This window comes from Erythrolamprus reginae, chromosome 6, assembly GCF_031021105.1.
Source record: "Erythrolamprus reginae isolate rEryReg1 chromosome 6, rEryReg1.hap1, whole genome shotgun sequence".
NCBI classification, from domain to species: domain Eukaryota; kingdom Metazoa; phylum Chordata; class Lepidosauria; order Squamata; family Dipsadidae; genus Erythrolamprus; species Erythrolamprus reginae.
Genome location: NC_091955.1, coordinates 67,455,172 through 67,474,780, shown reverse-complemented (window position 1 = coordinate 67,474,780; position 19,609 = coordinate 67,455,172). Strand labels below are relative to the sequence as shown.

Genomic DNA, 19,609 nt, shown 5'->3' with positions numbered 1-19,609 from the left:
AAAAGTATTTTTTCTCCACAGCTTCTGTATAATATTATTATTATTATTGTTATTATTGTTATTATTATTATTATTATTATTTATTAGATTTGTATGACACCCCTCTCCGTAGACTCTATACATATACATCTATACATATACCTTAAAACATACGGTATCAAAAACATATACAATTATTTATTATTTATTTTATTTATTATTTAGATTTGTATGCCGCCCCTCTCTGCAGACTCGGGGCGGCTCACAACAGAATACAACAATTCATGACAAATCTAAATTATAATTTAAAATATTTAAAAAAAACCATTTACTAAGCAAACATACATACAAACATACCATGCATAAATTGTATATGCCCGGGGCAGATGTCTCAGTTCCCCCATTATTATTATTATTATTATTATTATTATTATTATTATTATTATTTATTAGATTTGTATGCCGCCCCTCTCCGTAGACTCTCTATATATACATCTATACATATACCTTAAAACATATGGTATAAAAAACATATACAATTATTTATTATTTATTATTTATTTTATTTATTATTTAGATTTGTATGCCGCCCCTCTCCGCAGACTCGGGGCGGCTCACAACAGAATACAACAATTCATGACAAATCTAAATTATAATTTAAAATATTTTAAAAAAACCATTTACTAAGCAAACATACATACAAACATACCATGCATAAATTGTATATGCCCGGGGGGGATGTCTCAGTTCCCCCATGCCTGACGACAAAGGTGGGTTTTAAGGAGCTTACGAAAGGCAAGGAGAGGGGCCGCCACAGAGAAGGCTCTTCCCCTGGGGCCCGCCAACCAACATTTATACATTTTTATCCAATCTATCATGAATCAATATCTTATTTTAACACCTATTTTATTCTGCTATTTAGCAGTCTGTTTTTCCACCTTTCTTTACACTCCCTTCCCTCTATCTCCATCTCTTCCTTCTACCTTCTTTCTCCATCTCTCTCCCTTCCTACTTCCCTCCACTCCTTCTCTTCTCCCTTCCCTTTCTACTTCCTCTTTCTCACTCTTAACCTTTCCCTGGGTGATTCTAATCATAATTCATCATGTATTCAACAGACTGAAAAATATATTCCTGTATATCTTTTAATTATCGATATCCCTTCTAAACTCTTTGGGGGGGGGGGTGTTATGTCATATCACCTTTTATAGATATTCTTAGTCTGGTATCCTTGATAGCAAATAAGAACTGTGGTGGCGCAGTGGTTAGAATGCAATAAAGTAAGGTTAACTCAATGCCTACTCCAGGTATTCAGTCCTGACTGGCTGAAGTTGACTCAGCTTTCTTCTGAGATGGGTAAAATGGGGACCCAAATTTTGGGGGGCAATATGATGGCTCTAAACTGCTTAGATAGGGCGGCAAAGCATTGTGAAGCAGTATATAAGTCTAAGTGAGTGGCTCTCAACCTGGGGGTCGGGACCCCTTTGGGGGTTGAACAACTGTTTCACAGGGGTCGCCTAAGACCATAGGAAAAGACAAATTTCCCATGGTGTTAGGAACTAAAGCTTCTATTCTGGTGCTTTGGAACATATTTTTACAGTCTGACCAATCAGGCATTTACAATGGGGGTATCCCTCTGACCTTCCTGCCAATCAGCTTAAAGCTCTGTTGGGAGAATTGGGGCTTGACTTATGATTGGGGGTGACCACAAGCCGCCCCAAGTCTACGGAGATGGGTGGCATACAAATCTAATTAATAATAATAATAATAATAATAATAATAATAATAATAATAAATAAATAAATAAATAAATAAAAATAATAAAAATAATAATTAACGGGTCGTGGCATTAGAAAGGTTGGTCTACTGCTATATATGGAGCTGTGGGTTTTGATTATGACAGTCCTAATGCATTGTTAGTAAGGTGCCAGGTAGAGAAAGCTGAGTTGATGTTTGTAAGATAGAAGTTGTTTTAGTTAAGGTGGAGAACACAGCGCCATGCTTGGTTTTCTCTGTAACTAAACTAGTGTTGTGTCCAGAACAGTTCTCATTCTCTGTCACACAACCTTTTTTATTAAAGGGCTTGTTGTTTGCTTGCTTTTTCTCTACCCTAGTTACGAAGTCCTGTTTGCTTTTGGGTGGATACCTTATTTAATTGTGATGAAGCATTCTGATTTGATGGACTTTGTGAAATGCTTTCCAATTGGGTTCTGCAACCTCATTGCTGAAAAACACGAGCAGGTCATTGTTTCCCAATTTCAGGTATTAATAGGGATGTGGCACAGTTCAGAGAGATTGCAGATAACACCAGCCTTTTATGTCTGATCATGAAGTTTTTGGTTAGAATTAGATAATTGCTGCAGATGGCTCAGTTTCGTTTTAGCATACCTGTACAGTGACCAAGAATGCTTTAATGTATTCATTGAGTAATCCTTTAATTAACTAATTCATCATTACAGACTTCCTGAACCTCCGGTGTGTGGACTATACAGAGCTATGCTGGCTAACAATAGTAGGACATCTTGTGCATCTGAAAGACTTAAGTTGAGGAAAGGTAGATTGCACAGCCACTGATAACAGTGAAATTCAAACCTCCTTTTCATCACGTTTATTTCATTATTTGGTCAGCTCTTGGCATCAAACCTCTAGGTAACAGGGAATTAGTGCGCTAACTTTTGTCCATTTAAATTTACTAATTGGTTTTGGCAGTAAATATTTATGACTCGCATGTGAAAACGGTTATGCCTTTCCCCGCCAAGATAAGCCACTGTAAATCAAAAGTAAGGATGGAATTGGAGGGATGTCCTAATTGTTGTTGTTGTTGTTGTTATTATTATTATTATTTATTAGATTTGTATGCCGCCCCTCTCCGAAGACTCGGGATGGCTCATAACAGTAATAAGAAACAGTGTAATAATAAAAAATATATAAAAACCCCAACAATTAAAAACCATACAGCACATACATACCAAACATGAAATATAAAAAGCCTTGGGGAGATGTCTTAGTTCCCCCATGCCTGGTGATACAGGTGGGTCTTGAGTAACTTGTGAAAGACTAATGTCTATGCTACAGATTGCTTTGTACTTCCCTTGATTTGGTGCCCAAAGTTTGCATGGACTTTGTGCCATTTTAATCCTCTCTACAATCCTGTGAAATAGCCATAGGAAAAGAAACCGATTTGGCCAGGAAATCAGTCTGCTTAAACTGATCAACAGTTTCATTGAGCTAGGTTTTAATTTACCTATTTATTTATTGTTATTGTGTGCCAAAGACTTATTTACCCTCCTTTTGTTTTTGACTTGGAGGAAACTGTTCAAACATTATGGCTTTATTATTTGGGTTTTATCCTTAAGAGCATGAGAGGTTGCCTCCAAACCTCTGAGACATACAAGATATTTGTCATTCTCTCAGGAACTGTTGACTCCCCTTTTATGCAGTCTTGCTATAAACTACTAAACCTCACACTTGGTTGATATCTTATGAGCATTCCTTTCTTCTTGTTCTCCCTTTTTGCCATTCTAAGCAATTCCTCTCCTCCTTTGGTATTTACATTCTTGGCGTTCTTGCACACTATTATCATGTTCCCCATCAACTTCATTTTAGCAGGGTAAGCATTTTTTAAAATTCTTTTTAATCTCATGCGGCATAGGCCTCTTCAGACCTGCAGGAAGATTTGTGAAATACACATGCACGGAAATTTCTTGTGTGTCCAATCACATCTATTCTATCTTGTAGCATGTTGTTTTAAGCTGAAATGTAACGATGTTATTTAATTTGCTGCTAGTTGTTTCTTGCATGATGTGATGGCTCAGTGGTTAGAATGTAGTATTGCAGGCTACTTCTGCTGACTACCGACTGTCAACAGTTTGACAATTCAAATGTTGTTAAGGCAATGTGGTCTTAAGGGAATCATCATGTGATCTCATCTGGTTTTGCAAGCCTTTTTGCCAGAGTTGCTAAATGAACTGTGCAGTCCTTAAGGCAGTGTTTCCCAACCGTGGCAACTTGAAGATATTTGGACTTTAACTCCCAGAATTCCCCAGCCAGCAAACGCTGGCTGGGGAATTCTGGGAATTGAAGTCCAGATATCTTCAAGTTGCCACGGTTGGGAAACACTGCCTTAAGAGAATCCCACTTCCTCATTGGGTTTGCTTTTGGAAAACTGGCTGGGAAGACCACAAATGGAGATTTATTTATTTATTTGATTCGACTTCTATGCCGCCCAATCCCAATGGGACTCAGGGAGGCTTGTAAGAATATAAAAATAATAAAAAAGTAATAAAAAGAAGTCAAATATTAAATATTAAAACAATAAAAAAACCCATTATGTAACCCACACAGCAAAGCAGTACAATTGGCTTTGGTTCAGTTCGGCTGTGACAGATGTAAATAGAGTACTCACGGCCCCCAGGCCTGCCAGTAAACTCAGGTCTTCACAGCCTTTCAGAAGGCCAGTAGGGTAGAAGCAGTACGAACATTTGGGGGAGGAGGGAGTTGGTTCCATAGAGCCGGGGCAGCCACAGAGAAGGCCCCGGCCTTCATGATCATGAAACTCTGATCATGTAACTCTTCAATAGTGCGAGCATTATACATGTGAGTTGGTTGCCAAGTGCCTGGATCACAATCACATAACCGCAGGGACATGGTAACAGCTGGACATATTGAGGACTAGTTTGAGAATAGATCATAGGCACTGTTGTGAAATAGCTACTGAGGAGCTCTTCATTCACATGAGATAATTTCTTCTCCCTTCTGCTAGGTGCTGCCCTTTTTTTAAAAAAAAAAATCCCTTTTAAACTGGTGTACTGTACATCCAAAATAAAACTCTGGTAGCAGCTCTCCAACATTTTTATTTTAAAAATAATGCAGATGGACCTCGGCTTATGGCCACAATTGAACCCAGAATTTATTTTGCTAAGCAAGAGAGGTATTTTGCCTCATTTTATAACCTTTCTTCCCACAGTTGTTAAGCGAATCATTGACGTTGTTAGCAATGTGATTATTAAGTGAAGCTGGCCTCTCCATTGACTTTTCTTATCAGAAGGTTACAAAAGATGATCGATCATATGTCACTGGGACACAGCAACTGTCATAAAAAAGAGTTAGTTGCCAAGTGTCCAAAGTTTGGTCAAAGGACTGTGGGGAGGCTACAATGGTCATAAGTATGAAAAATGGTCATAAGTCACTTTTTTCAGTGCCTTTATAACTTTGAACAGTTACTAAATGAGCTGTGAATGGAAGTCAAAACAATGTCATTAGCGGTTGCTTTTTTAAAATTAAAAGTTTCTTTTGACAAATGTTCCAAGTCTGGGCACCAAAAGAAATTAGTATTTCCTGCTATGCTATGAAACCCAAGCAACTAAATACTGAGGATATACAGGGTTCCCTCAATTTTCGCGGGGGATGCGTTCCAAGACCGCCCGTGAAAGTTGAATTTCCGCGAAGTAGAGATGTGGAAGTAAATACACTATTTTTGGCTATGAACGGTATCACAAGCCTTCCCTTAACACTTTAAACCCCTAAATTACAATTTCTCATTCCCTTAGCAACCATTTAGATTATTACTAACCATTTTTATTTATTAAAGTTGAAAGGATGAAAGTTTGGCGATGATATATGACGTCATTGGGCGGGAAAAACCGTGGTATAGGGAAAAACTGTGAAGTATTTTTTAATTAATATTTTTGGAAAACTGTGGTACAGACTTTTCGCGAAGTTTGAACCCGCGAAAATCAAGGGAACACTGTACAGTGATCCCCCGGGTACCGCGCTCCCGATCATTGCGAACGGGCTAAATCGCGATTTTTCAACCCGGAAGTCAAAACACCATCTGCGCATGCGTGCCCTTTTTTTTATGGCCACGCATGCGTAGATGGCGCCGGGCAGATCAGCTGCTGGGCGGCTTCCCTGGGTCCCTTCGCCCGCCCACGCCGTTCACTCGGGCCGCTTCCCAGCTGAGTACTCAGCTGGGAAGCGGCCCGAGCGAACGGCGTGGGCGGGCGAAGGGCGGGCGAGCCGCGGGCAGGCAGGCGGCAGACAAGCGGCGGGCGCGGCAGCAGCGAGGAGTGGGCGGCCGGTAAGACCCCCAGCGCTGCTTCCCAGCTGGGAAGCGGCGCGAGCAAACGGCGGGCGGCGGGGAAACCCCAATCTTTGGCTCGCTGCTGCGGCTATAGTAAAAACACCATCTGCGCATGCGTAGATGGTGTTTTTACTTCCGCAGCGCTACTTCGCGAAAAACCGGTCATTGCGGAGGGTCCTGGAACGGAACCCTCGCAATGATCGGGGGATCACTGTACTGTATTTTTCAGAGTTTTAAGACGCACCTTAGTTTTGGGGGAGGAAAATAGGGCGGGAGGGAAATCTACCTATCAGGTATTCCATCTGGCCAGCATCCTTAGTCTGTTCAGCTTCAGCACATTATTTTATCCCCTGGTTAGGACTTAAAAAGCCTTCCAGAGGGAGCAGCAATGGAAAAAGCCTGAAAGATGGGGAAATCGTTAGCGCCTTGTTAAGGCTTGGAAAAAAACTTTGAAAAAGCTACATTTGGAGTATAAGACGCACCCAAATTTTCAGCCTCTTTTTTGGGGGGTGGGGGTGGGGTGTTAAGATGCTTCTTGTACTCCAAAAAATAAGGATACATAGATAAGATCCTAATTTCCATGTTGTCTTCACACATTCATGTGAACATCATACCCTCTCTCACTTTCCAGTGGCTAGAAAGAAGAGAGATGAGAAATGAGAAGACCTTGCTTTCCCAGCTCTAGTTGCCACGTGGTCATTTTTTTCTTTGTGTTTTCCTACTGATATCAAGTTCCTCAGCAAACTAATCATATCCATGTCAGAAGCACCTCCAAAAGCGAACCGAAACGATAGGCTGGGATTCATAGTTGTAGCAACAGGTGGCCTTCGCCCATATCAAATCAGGTTGTACAATCTGGGATGGGCCTAGCACACACGCTTCGGTACACCTGCCCATCAACTTGGGTGTAACCAAGCTCAGTCCTTTGAGATGAAAGCAGAGAAAGTTTCCTTCGAGCTGGACTGGCAGAGTCAACTTGATCCTTTCTTAGAAGTATTGGGGACTCGGCAAGATCTGAGGATCCATCCAAGAACGGCTTCTAAACACTGCATCCCTGAGTGGAGAATGTGGCAGACGAGGTCATTGGATGGTTTCCCTATAAATGCTTTTCTTGCTGCAGACAGTTCTCTGGTATGGATATGTTATTTCATATATTCTGTATGAAGAACCTATGGGAGCCTCGGCTCCTTTTGCTTGTGTAAACAGAACTTAGCTAACCGATTTAAATATTTTTGTCGACGTCTTATTTTTCTTTAATATTATGCTAGAACTACATAGCACATCCAAATACTATTGTGTTCTGCGTTTGAAGGGGGTTTAGCCTCCTCTTCGTTTGTCTGAAACCAGAGAGATCTTCCTAGGGCAGCTGTCCCGAACTAGGAAGCCAAACTGGTTGGGGTGCAGCAACAGCTGGCATGTGTGGTGTTACAAATTTGGTTTGAATGGCATCCACCCTGCCTACGTTTAGAAGGTGTAAGAGCTTGCTAGCAGAAACAGGAAGGGAATGGCAAAGGTGGAGAGCTTCTGGCTCACCTGAGCAGATTCTACTGCACGTTTTACATTAAGGTCCCCCCCCCCCTCCTCAAATCTGACTTGTGCCATAGCCTTGAGTGGGTGATTTTAATATTTATACATTACACCTCCTATGCTAAGTGAAGCTTAACTATGATTTGTTTTCTCCGTGTCTTGTACGAGGAAAAAAGGAAAATGTATTTTTTAAAAGATGTGATTCATAGTGCAGGACAGTAGCCGTTTAAAAGAAAGTTGGGATTTTTTTCCAAATACAGTGTTCCCTCGATTTTCACGGGTTCAAACTCTGCAAATAGCCTATACCACGGTTTTTCAAAAAATATTAATTAAAAAATACTTTACGGGGTTTTTTCTATAGCACGGTTTTCCCCGCCCGATGACATCATACGTCATTGTCAAACTAATATTTTTTTGCAAATAAATAACAAAAAAAAATTGTTAATAAATAATTATAAATCTTTATAAATAATCAGGATCACTAAGTGTCTTATTCAATGGTGAGTACCAGTAATAATGGTGAGTAAATGGTTGTTAAGGGAATGGGAAATGGTAATTTAGGGGTTTAAAGTGTTAAGGGATGGCTTGTGATACTGTCCATAGCTAAAAATGGTGTACAGTAGTCCCTCGCTATATCGCGCTTCACCTACTGCGGCTTCACTTCATTGCGGGTTTTCAAGAAATATTAATGAGAAAAATCATTCGCGGATCTTCGCTGGTTCGCGGGTTTCTGAGGAAGTCGATCGGCAAATTTAAACAGCCCGCGGAACTCGATCGGCAGGTTTTTCAAAAAAAAAAATATCTAAAATTGTAAATACTGTATTTAAATACTGTATCTAAAATAAATACTGTGTGGGAAGGGTTTATAAACACTTAAAACAATGAAAACTTACCAAACAATTACAATATAAATACTTAAATAAGTACTATCAGTCGATAAATTCCCCATCGCGGATTTCACCTATCGCGGCCGAGTCTGGAACGTAACACCAGCGATAGGTGAGGTCTTACTGTATTTACTTCTGCATCTCTACTTTGCGGAAATTCGACTTTCGCGGGCAGTCTCGGAACGCATCCCCCGCGAAAATCGAGGGAACACTGTATACAAAAAGATGCTGTCCATAAGGGAAGATTAATGTAAATGATGAAAAGAGGTGTCTTTTTTTTCCTGAAAAAGAAATAGTGGGTAGTTCATTTATTTCAAGTCTAATTACTTATTCATATAGGTAAGTTTAAATGTGTTTATTATTCAATCACTATGGACTAAGCACCTTTAAAAATATTTCAGAGAAAGGAGCTTCTGACTTAGTCATGGGTGGAGAATCCCATGGAATGGAAGGGCTGTAGGCAAGATCATGAAATCAAGAAAACAACCCCAAAGAAGGCAGTGTCATACAATTTCTGTTTTGTTGTTGTAGTACTATGTCTCTCTAATTATCAGAGGTTTAATTACTAATTTATTTGATATTTAATGTAGTTGTACAAACAAATTTAATAAGCATGAACAAACAAAATTAATGTCAAATAACAGCAGTACATGAAACTGTTAAAACAATACAGCTCACTTTTTACATGTTGTTTCTGTCTTATCAGTTAGCAGTAGAATGATCAGTTTCCTGTTTGTTACCTCTTCTAAACCAACCATGATTAGGAAAGTCTTTTTTTAAAAAATCTCTAGATTTTGTCTGCCATAAGCAAGTGGGGGATGGAGGCAAGCATAGAATAAGTAACATATCATGTATGTGCCCCATTGTAACAGCTTATCTGGCAGTAAATTCTTATCTATCCTCAGGAAAGTCAGGTTATTAAGTAATAAATCTCTAAAATTATGTTTTAATTCTTTGAAAATGGAATGTAACAGAAATCTCACCCAATGCAGTCAGCTAGTCCAGAACATTGCTATATTATACATACATGTAAATTCACACAAGCTATCTTAAAAAAAAGTCTTTCCTCTATTTTTAGAGAGACAATAAATTCACTTTGCTTTGGGGTTTAGTACCACTTTTACTATAGATCTAATAACTGAATTTGGACCAACAAAATGTTTCTTTTTCGTTCTGCAACTTTAATACAGGAAAAGCAATAATCCTTATTTATTCCCCTAAAGGCATTCATGTAGTCATAGAGTGAGAAAGACCTGTTTGCGTGCCTGTTTAAGTAAGCTTATAAGCCTCCTAGATATTCTGGAAGCTGTAAGTGTAGATCCTTGTGATTCTTTATGTAGATTACTTTTAAATGTACATTCTTGTGATTCAGGGAAAGGGGGGGAGGGCGGCGGGATGTGGATGTTTTGAATGCATAAAAGAGCTCTGGTTGATTGTGTAGATAGGATGGGAAGGTATACTGTAGAGCAGTGTTTCCCAACCTTGGCAACTTGAAGATATCTGGACTTCAACTCCCAGAATTCGCCAGCCAGCATTCGCTGGCTGGGGAATTCTGGGAGTTGAAGTCCAAATATCTTCAAGTTGCCAAGGTTGGGAAACACAGCTGTAGAGGACTTGGTCTCTCATCATCTTTCTGCATAGAAATCAAGCAAGAGCTTTAAGGAAAGAAGGAACCCCTTTCATCTGAATCCCTTTTTTATTATTATAACTCCCAGCAGGCAAAAAAACAAAACAAAACCCAACGACAAATTAATCCTGGAGTGTTTCTGTAGTTATAAAGTAGAGTTAATTAGTCATATGCAGGGGGGGAAGTGTAACAGTGGATCTATGTGTGACTTATTTTTCATGTTTTCAGATGTAAAAGTTTATTGTATATTTCCCCAATGTATGCTTTAATCCAGGGGTGGGTTCAAGAGTTTACCTGCTACTGGAAAGGTCAGGTGCTATGCTTCCGTAGCGATATTTGGGATGCGCAGGCTGCTGTGCATCCATGATGCATACCTCCATGTGAGATTTTGCTTCTGCGCATGCACAGCAAGGGAAATCTTGCGTGAAGATGTTTGCGTGAGCAAGATCTTGGCAATTTTCGTTGATTTTTTTTCTTTCTGTGCATGCATGGAAGCAAAAATATCAGCAAAAATTGCTGAAATCTCACTCGCGCTGATGTCATCATGCAGGAATTTGCTTGCTGCGCATGCACAGAAGCCAAATCTCATGCCAACGGGTGCGTGCGTGCTCAGGGGCACACCAGTAGCACCGAAGACACCAGTCTTTCGCTGGTAGGCTCCACTTACCTTCGCCACTGGTTCACATCGCAAATGAGGACAAGCCATCGAAACACAGGGAAATCGGCTGAAAATTTAGGAAAAAAAGATGGTGGAGAGCACAGACTGGTACAAACAGAACCAGATCTGTGATACCAAAATTACGTTACCAGCAAGCCGCTAACAGTTCAGGTGATCTGGTCCGAACCAGGTGGAACCCACCCCTGTTTCAATCTAGCCTTTTCCATCTTCTAGAGCAGGAGTTCCCAATTGCTGGTCTGTGGACCAGCACTGGTCGTGGCATGCCAGAAACTGGGCCATGGAAAAGAAGTGAAGCCCCATCCGTGGATGCAGGCAGCTTCCAAAACCATGCCCCCTCCAGGCTCTCTCTCCTGGTGCCCAAAAGGTTGGGTGCCACTGTTCTAGAATGCATTGAACTCTCCACTTTTCACTATTGTGCCACTTTCTTCATCAAAAGTTATGAATGTTAATGATTGCATCCTGGAAAGTACAATGACAGGGAATGGTCAGTTTAATCTTGCGCTCTGTATTAACTTTGTTCTGTCCTCATCTCTCTTTCCAGCCTGATCTTCTGAATTTCAAGAAGGGATGGATGTCCATATTGGATGAGCCAGGAGAGGTAAGGTGGAAGAATTATTAGAGCCCAATCATCCCCACATGTCCATTTGAAGAATTTTCAGGATTTTACTTCTTACTCTTACTGTACTTTTTCTGCCATTCCCACTGAAATAATGATTTTACGCCAACTTGTTTTTTAAAATGTGGAAAGTAAATATGCTTTTGATTTCCTCCATAGTGAAATGTTTTGCTTTTAGAGCAGCTTTTGCTGTGTAACCTAAGTGCATTATATATATATATATATATATATATATATATATATATATATATATATATATATCAGTAAAATACAAATGTTGATCCTCTGCCTATGATGTCTTCTGTGATTCACAATTCTGTTGCATGTTCCTTGTCAAAAATGGCTGACCAATAAATTGAGAGATTCCTTTTTCATAATTAAGTAGCAACAACATGAGGCCGATTGCTTTTTGAGCAGTATAGGTGTTGAATGCTCTGTGTTTTTGAGAACAAACAAATCTTATATTTTGTCTTCCTGTTCTTTGGTTGATGGTTTGGCCAATAGTGGACAAAGCACTGGTTTGTGCTCACAGATTCAAGTCTGAAGTACTACAGGGACTCCAATGCTGAAGAGGTAAGAAAGTGACCTAGCCTCATGGAATATTTTGGAGGTGATAGTTAGATATTCAACTGGACGAGTACTGTATAATGATTGTACGCATTTCCTTGGGGGAGAAAATAGAAGTGATGTGCTCATTTAAAAGTGACAAAGAAGTGTCATCTCCTTCTCTATACACTTACAAGATAACACAGGATTGCTAAGATTGGAAATAATTATTTAACTGAAGTAAGTAAGAGGAAGAAGGAGGTTCCAGTAGGCTGGAATGGTGTATGTTGGAGATAGGAAATTTCTGGACTAGATGATTTGCATGACACTTATGGTCTGGAGGTCTTTTTCAGGCAGATGATCTAGATGGAGAAATTGACCTACGTACTTGCACCGATGTGACGGAATATGCAGTGCAGAGGAATTACGGCTTCCAGATACACGTAAGTGTTCATAAATTGGGGGGGGGGGGGGGAGAGAGCTTGGAAATGAAATAAAAGGCCACATAGTTTACTGAGTCCAGCAAGGAATTCTCTAAAATTTTTAAATTATGTTGTGGAGAAGATTCTACTGTTTTGCCACCATAATGAAGTAAATTTCAGCTGTGGCGAGGGGGGCGTTTGCCCAAATTCGCCTGGTGTGCCAGTTGCGGCCCTATTTGGACCGGGAGTCACTGCTCACAGTCATTCGTGGCCACATCACCTCGAGGTTCGACTACTGTAATGCTCTCTACATGGGACTACCTTTGAAGAGTGTTCAGAAACTTCGGATCGTGCAGAATGCAGCTGTGAGAGCAATCATGGGCTTTCCTAGGTATGCCCATGTTACTACAACACTCCGCAGTCTGCATTGGTTGCCGATCAGTTTCCGGTCACAATTCAAAGTGTTGGTTATGACCTATAAAGCCCTTCATGGCACCGGACCAGGATATCTGCGAGACCGCCTTCTGCTGCCCGAATCCCAGCGGCCGGTTAGGTCCCACAGAGTTGGCCTTCTCCGGGTCCCGTCAACTAAACAATGTCCTCTGGCGGGACCCAGGGGAAGAGCCTTCTCTGTGGCGGCCCCGACCCTCTGGAACCAGCTCCCCCCAGGGATCAGGACTTCCCCCACCCTCCTTGCCTTTCGTAAACGTCTTAAAACCCACCTCTGCCGTCAAGCATGGGGGAACTGAGACATCCCCCCTTGCCTATGTAGCTGTATGTATGATATGTTTGTGTGTATGCTTTTTTATATACTGGGTTTTTTAAGCTTTTTAATGTAAAATTGTTACTTTAAACTTTAATATTAGATTTGTTACTGTATATGGTTTTTATCATTGCTGTGAGCCGCCCCGAGTCTGCGGAGAGGGGCGGCATACAAATCTAATAAATAATAATAATAAAAATAAAATGCAAAGGATGGCCATTTAATTGAAATTATTTTCTAAACACAGTCATAAAATTGTAACAGAAAGAAACCCCAGTGCTTACTTTCTGTTGGCCATGAGACAGAGTGGAATTGACCAAGCTGAACAGAGTAGGCTGTAGTTTGCATAAATACGGCTAAACAGAGGGTTAAACTAAGTGAGAGTCAGCTTTAGTTATAGCTAGTTGATTTAGGACTGCCATAATTTCAGTTGAGAATCATTGCAATCTTAAGTCATCACATGATTGGACCTGCAGGTTTTTTGGCATTTTTTGTATCGGTCATTCATCAAAAAACCTTGGTTGTTAAAGGGACCTGGAAGTAAATGCTGAAAACCAGCCAAAAAAAAAAAAAGCTATAAGTGCGGTCATATAATTGGTGCAAATGTCTATAAGGGTGAGCTGGTTGCCAAGCATCAACCAGCGCCTGACCATGGAGGTTATGTGGCCATTGTAAATTCAAAATTGGCTTGTAAGTAGCTTTGGGGAATGGGATCCATCATTATTGGAACGGTTGCTAAGTTAAGGAATACCTGTAATACTTGTAAGGAAGTTCTTATGTGAATTTATCCTCACTGATGTACAGTGGCACCTCTACTTAAGAACCTAATTCGTTCCATGACCAGGTTCTTAAGTAGAAACGTTTGTAAGTAGAAGCAATTTTTCCCATAGGAATCAATGTAAAAGCAAATAATGCATGCAAACCCATTAGGAAAGAAATAAAAGCTCGGAATTTGGGTGGGGAGAGGAGGAGGAAGAAGAAGAGGAGGACAGTTGCTGCCGAAGGAAGAAGGTAAGGTGAGGGGAATAAAAAAAATCAAAACTTTAAGGCTTAAAAAAAATTGGCAGCCCAGAAAAGCCCGAGATGGCCAGGATTAAAGGGGGAATGGTAGGAAACTGGCCAGGCCTTCGTGCCACTCTCAAATTTCCTGGGGAATTTCTCTGGGCTCAGGTTCTTAAGTAGAAAATGGTTCTTAAGAAGAGGCAGAAAAATCTTGAACACCTAGTTCTTATCTGGAAAAGTTCTTAAGAAGAGGCGTTCTTAGGTAGAGGTACCACTGTACTTCCCAATTTCCTGTTTAATCCAAACCTAAACCTGAAATCTGATGTACTTATAGGACTTGGTAGTATATGGAGTTCTTGGTATTCTCTGTGCTCTGTTGTTTGGTTACAGAGGTTTCATTTCCCAACTTCTCTGGCAAATGAAACATTGCAAGCAAATAGCAAAGCTCAGAGGACTGCAATCCTGAGCCACATATATTCTCTTCTGTTGCCAGTATACGCTGCCTTCCATTTGGTTCATTACCTCTCCTGCATTGAAGGAGAACCATAGGTATACTTGAAGTGTATTGTATAATGAAGCCATATTTTGTGTGTTTCTTTTTTCCAGACTAAAGATGGCGTTTTTACATTATCTGCAATGACATCAGGAATCCGCCGGAATTGGATTGAGGCTCTAAGGAAGAGTATTCGACCAGCCAGTGTGCCTGATGTCACGAAGTATGTGGTGCATTAAATTCAATCTATAGGAATATTTGAGCAGCTGCATTTTCAAGCATTCAGCCAAATATAAATTTCTTGCACATAAGTCCCCATGGTGTTAGATGCCAGAATAATCTTCTTAAATCTGGTGCTTTTTAACAGGCATGGTGGTTGAAAGCAAAGCAACCATGGAGGACTGTGCTGAAGGTTTTGGTGAAAAACAGGTTTCCTATGGAGCTGAGTGGAGAAAACTGCTGTACTTCAATGCTGTCTGCATTGGTCAATAGTTTTTCTCTAGATTTCAAAAATCCCTTTTCCTCAGCTCTGATGACATTAGATATAGATATTTAATATCTACATGAAACCGCTGGGTGAGATCATCCAAGTGCATCGGGTGAGGTATCATCAGTACGCCGATGATACCCAGTTGTACATCTCCACCCCATGTCCAGTCAACGAAGCAGTGGAAGTGATGGGCCAGTGTCTGGAGGCTGTTGGGGTCTGGATGGGTGTCAACAGACTCAAACTCAACCCTGATAAGACGGAGTGGCTGTGGGTTTTGCCTCCCAAGGACAATTCTATCTGTCCATCCATCACCCTGGGGGGGGGGGATTACTGACCCCCTCAAAGAGGGTCCGCAACTTGGGCGTCCTCCTCGATCCCCAGCTCACATTAGAGAATTATCTTTCAGCTGTGGCGAGGGGGGCGTTTACCCAGGTTCGCCTGGTGCACCAGTTGCGGCCCTATTTGGACCGGGAGTCACTGCTCACAGTCACTCATGCCCTCATCACCTCGAGGTTCGACTACTGTAATGCTCTCTACATGGGGCTACCTTTGAAAAGTGTTCGGAAACTTCAGATCGTGCAGAATGCAGCTGCAAGAGCAATCATGGGCTTCCCTAGGTATGCCCATGTTACTCCAACACTCCGCAGTCTGCATTGGTTGCCAATCAGTTTCCGGTCACAATTCAAAGTGTTGGTTATGACCTATAAAGCCCTTCATGGCACCGGACCAGGATATCTGCAAGACCGCCTTCTGCTGCACAAATCCCAGCGGCCGGTTAGGTCCCACAGAGTTGGCCTTCTCCGGGTCCCGTCGACTAAACAATGTTGTCTGGGGGACCCAGGGAAAGAACCTTCTCTGTGGCGGCCCCAACCCTCTGGAACCAACTACCCCCAGGGATCAGGACTGCCCCCATCCTCTTTGCCTTTCGTAAACTTCTTAAAACCCACCTCTGCTGTCAGGCATGGGGGAACTGAGACATCTCCCCCCCCCCCCTGCCTATGTAGCTGTATGTATGATATGTTTGTATGTATGCTTTTTTATATATTGGGGTTTTTAGGCTTTTTAATGTAAAATTGTTATTTTAAACTGTAATATTAGATTTGTTACTGCATATTGTTTTTATCATTGCTGTGAGACGCCCCGAGTCTGCGGAGAGGGGTGGCATACAAATCTAATAAATAATAATAATATAGCTTCCTTTAAATGCTGATTAAGAGTTAAGATTGTTGTGCTGGGTCCCTTGCTGATTCTCAGAGGTTGTCTAGTCTGATCCAATGCCATTAATCTGGAATGCCTGCTCTTCTCTCCAACTAGCCAGGTGAAAATATTTACTAACTATTCATCACAAATGTTTTGGGATATTTCCAGTCATTGTAACTTCTGGAGAACGTGTTCCTCTTGAATTGCTATGTGGGGTAATAGGGATGACTGTACTTGGGCGGCTTCCAGATCTGGGTGTCATCTACACTGAGATTGGAGATCCATTGTAGGCAGTTTCTGCCAACACTTCCGGAATGATTTCTACTTCTAAGTTTTGCGTATACTTTCCTCCTGGTTCCAGGCTATCTGACCACAACAAGGAAAACTCATTCTGCAACAGCAAATCCCCCAAGACCTCCTTTCGAACCGAGCTGCAGCCCAACGCTGGAAGTGAGGTGATATCCAGAGCTGGCAGCAGGAAGGCTGAAGGGCAGCCACAGGCTTTTGACTATGTTGAGTTGTCCCCTTTACAGCAACGGTCAGCTTTAAATCAGGGGTCCCCCCAGCGGTCGAGAGGGAGCCCAAGAAGTTTGGATGGAGCTGTCAAGAGGGAAGAGTTGGAGCGGGACCTGGCCCTCCGCTCGGAAGAGAGGCGCAAGTGGTTTGAGTCTTCGGTCAGTGGGGGCCTGCAAACAGATGGCCCAGCAGAGAATCCTGGCCCTAAGAAACCTCAGGGGACTCCTCTCACCGAAGCTCAGAGGAGTCGGCTAAATGAAGACATTGAGAAGAAGTGGCAGGAGCTGGAACATCTGCCCCTCAAAGAGTCCAAACGAGTCCCACTGATGGGGCTGCTGAACCAGGGCAGAGGGAACCCTGGGGATGGACGAGAGGCGCTGGAGAAAGAGGTAAAAGGGAGACTGGTGCTTTTAAAACTGGATAAAAACAAATAGAAGTAGCCACTGGCAATGTCCTGAGTCACCATGTGGGGGAGGAAATACCTCTGCCCTTTTCACAAGCCTGAACAACGCAAATATGCACATTCTCTGAATTGTTTCTGCTATTGATGCTGACTCTTTGAAACGTTGAAATAAGAAGGACGGAGAGACATAAGCTTCTCTGTAGAGGTAGCACTTAGAGTTAGCATTTAGAATAGAATAGAATAGAATTTTATTGGCCAAGTGTGATTGGACACACAAGGAATTTGTCTTGGTGCATATGCTCTCAGCGTACATAAAATAAAATATGCATTTGTCAAGAATCATGTGTTACGACACTTAATGATTGTCATAGGGGTCAAATAAGCAATGAGGAAGCAATATTAATAAAAATCTTAGGATATAAGCAACAAGTTACAGTCATACAGTCAACAGGGGAGGAAATGGGTGATAGGAATGATGAGAAAAACTAGTAGAATAGAAGTGCAGATTTAGTAGAAATTTAGACTTAGATATCGCTCCACAGTGCTTTACAGCGCACTCTTGAGTAGTTTACAATGTCAGAATATTTTCCCCAACAACCTAGATCCTCATTTTACTGACCTTGGAAGGATGGATGGTTGACTCAGCTTTCAACTGGTCAGGATCAAACTCTAGGCTGTGGACAGAGTTAGCCTACAATACTGCATTCTAACCATTGAACTATATGGCATGTCCTCAGTCTGGTGTACTGAGAACTTTACAATATTGAATATTGTATCAGGAATAATAAACTTATAAACTTATCAGGAAAGACTTAATGAACTCAATCTGTATAGTCGGGAGGACAGAAGGGAAATGGGGGGGGACATGATTGAAAGATTTAAATGTGTTAAAGGGTTAAATAAAGTTCTGGAGGGAAGTGTTTTTAATAGGAAAGTGAACACAAGAACAAGGGGGCACAATCTGAGGTTAGTTAGGGGAAAGATCAGAAGCAACGTGAGAAAATAATATTTGACAGAAAGAGTAGTAGATCCTTGGAACAAACTTCCAGCAGAAGTGGTTGATAAATCCACAGTAACTGAATTTAAACATCCTGGGATAAACTTGTATCCATCCTAAGATAAAATACAGGAAATAGTATAAGGGCAGACCATGAGGTCTTTTTCTGCCATCAATCTTGTATGTTTCTATGAATAGAAAAAGGCTGCCTTCTTCGCTTTTAACATTGTGCAAAGAAGATGTCCCAGATCAGGTTCATTTTGAGTAGTTTGACACATCCACCAATGAAATTTTGATCGTTTGGCCATCCCACACACATAAATCTGGCTCAGCTACAGTTTGTTGAATGAAACATAAACTATGGTTCACAAACCACAGTGGCTAGATTTTCCTGACACACTAAAGCAAAATGGAACAAGCTATTAGTTTAATACAGGAAGTGAAACCTCCATAAAGCTATTGTGCAACTTTTGTGGTTTGCTCATAACACTAAATAACAATGTGACACAAACCAGCACACAGAGATCACCGGAACGGTTCTATGTTTTATTACTTGCAGAAACAACTTAGTACCTTGAACCTGTCTGCGTATGGTGGCCAGAGCATAGTCTTCTATATAGAAAAATGACTTTGAATGTTGCCAGCAGCTTCTAAAATTCACTGTCACCTAAAAGTTGACTTCCATGCAGCAGTGATTATGATGTTTTGGAACAGCAAAAAAATAAGAAATATTAAGAGGTTTAAAATGAATGTACTGAATTGGTGTACAGTATTAGCATGCCAGAATGTTCGTATGTCATCATTTCAGGGGTATGTGGATGGATTAGGGCAGTGATGGTGAACCTTTTTTTCCTTGGGTGCTAAAAGAGCATGGGTGCATGCTATCACGCATGCACGAGTGCGCACACTCATAATTATATGCCTGGAGAGGGTGAAAACAGCTTCTCCTGCCCCCAGAGGCCCTGCGGAGATTAGAAATAGACTGTTTCCCAACTTCTAGTGGGCCCAGTAGACTCGTGTTTCGCTCGCCCCAGACTCCAAAGGCTTCCCTAGAGCCGGGGGAGGATAAAAATGCCCTCCCGCATCCCCCCTGGAGGCTGTTTGGAAACCAAAAACGTCCTCCCAGAGCCTCTATGCAAGCCAAAAACCAGCTGGCCAGCACACACATGCATGTTGGAGCTGAGCTAGGGCAATGAATCCCAGCGACCAGTTAGGTCCCAGACAGTGGGCCTTCTCCGGGTCCCGTCAACTAAACAATGTCGTTTGGCGGGACCCAGGGGAAGAGCCTTCTCTGTGGTGGCCCCGGCCCTCTGGAACCAACTCCCCCCCAGAGATTAGAATTGCCCCCACCCTCCTCGCCTTTCGTAAACTTCTTAAAACCCA

The 19,609-nt window shown here is 41.6% G+C and overlaps 1 protein-coding gene across 3 annotated transcripts in view; it reads left to right on the top strand.

Moving 5' to 3' along the window:
• The window catches only part of TRIOBP (TRIO and F-actin binding protein), a 93,932-nt gene that overhangs the window by 55,857 nt on the left and 18,466 nt on the right, over nucleotides 1-19,609 (top strand). For 2 of the 3 annotated variants that reach the window (XM_070756157.1, XM_070756160.1), the window contains 5 exons: nucleotides 11,320-11,376; nucleotides 11,899-11,967; nucleotides 12,294-12,383; nucleotides 14,734-14,843; nucleotides 16,672-17,215. In XM_070756157.1, the coding sequence (XP_070612258.1) occupies nucleotides 11,320-11,376; nucleotides 11,899-11,967; nucleotides 12,294-12,383; nucleotides 14,734-14,843; nucleotides 16,672-17,215 (870 nt within the window). Of the gene's footprint in view, nucleotides 1-6,967; nucleotides 7,190-11,319; nucleotides 11,377-11,898; nucleotides 11,968-12,293; nucleotides 12,384-14,733; nucleotides 14,844-16,671; nucleotides 17,216-19,609 lie in introns of those variants that run through there. The other variant, XM_070756158.1, reaches the window with a different exon arrangement.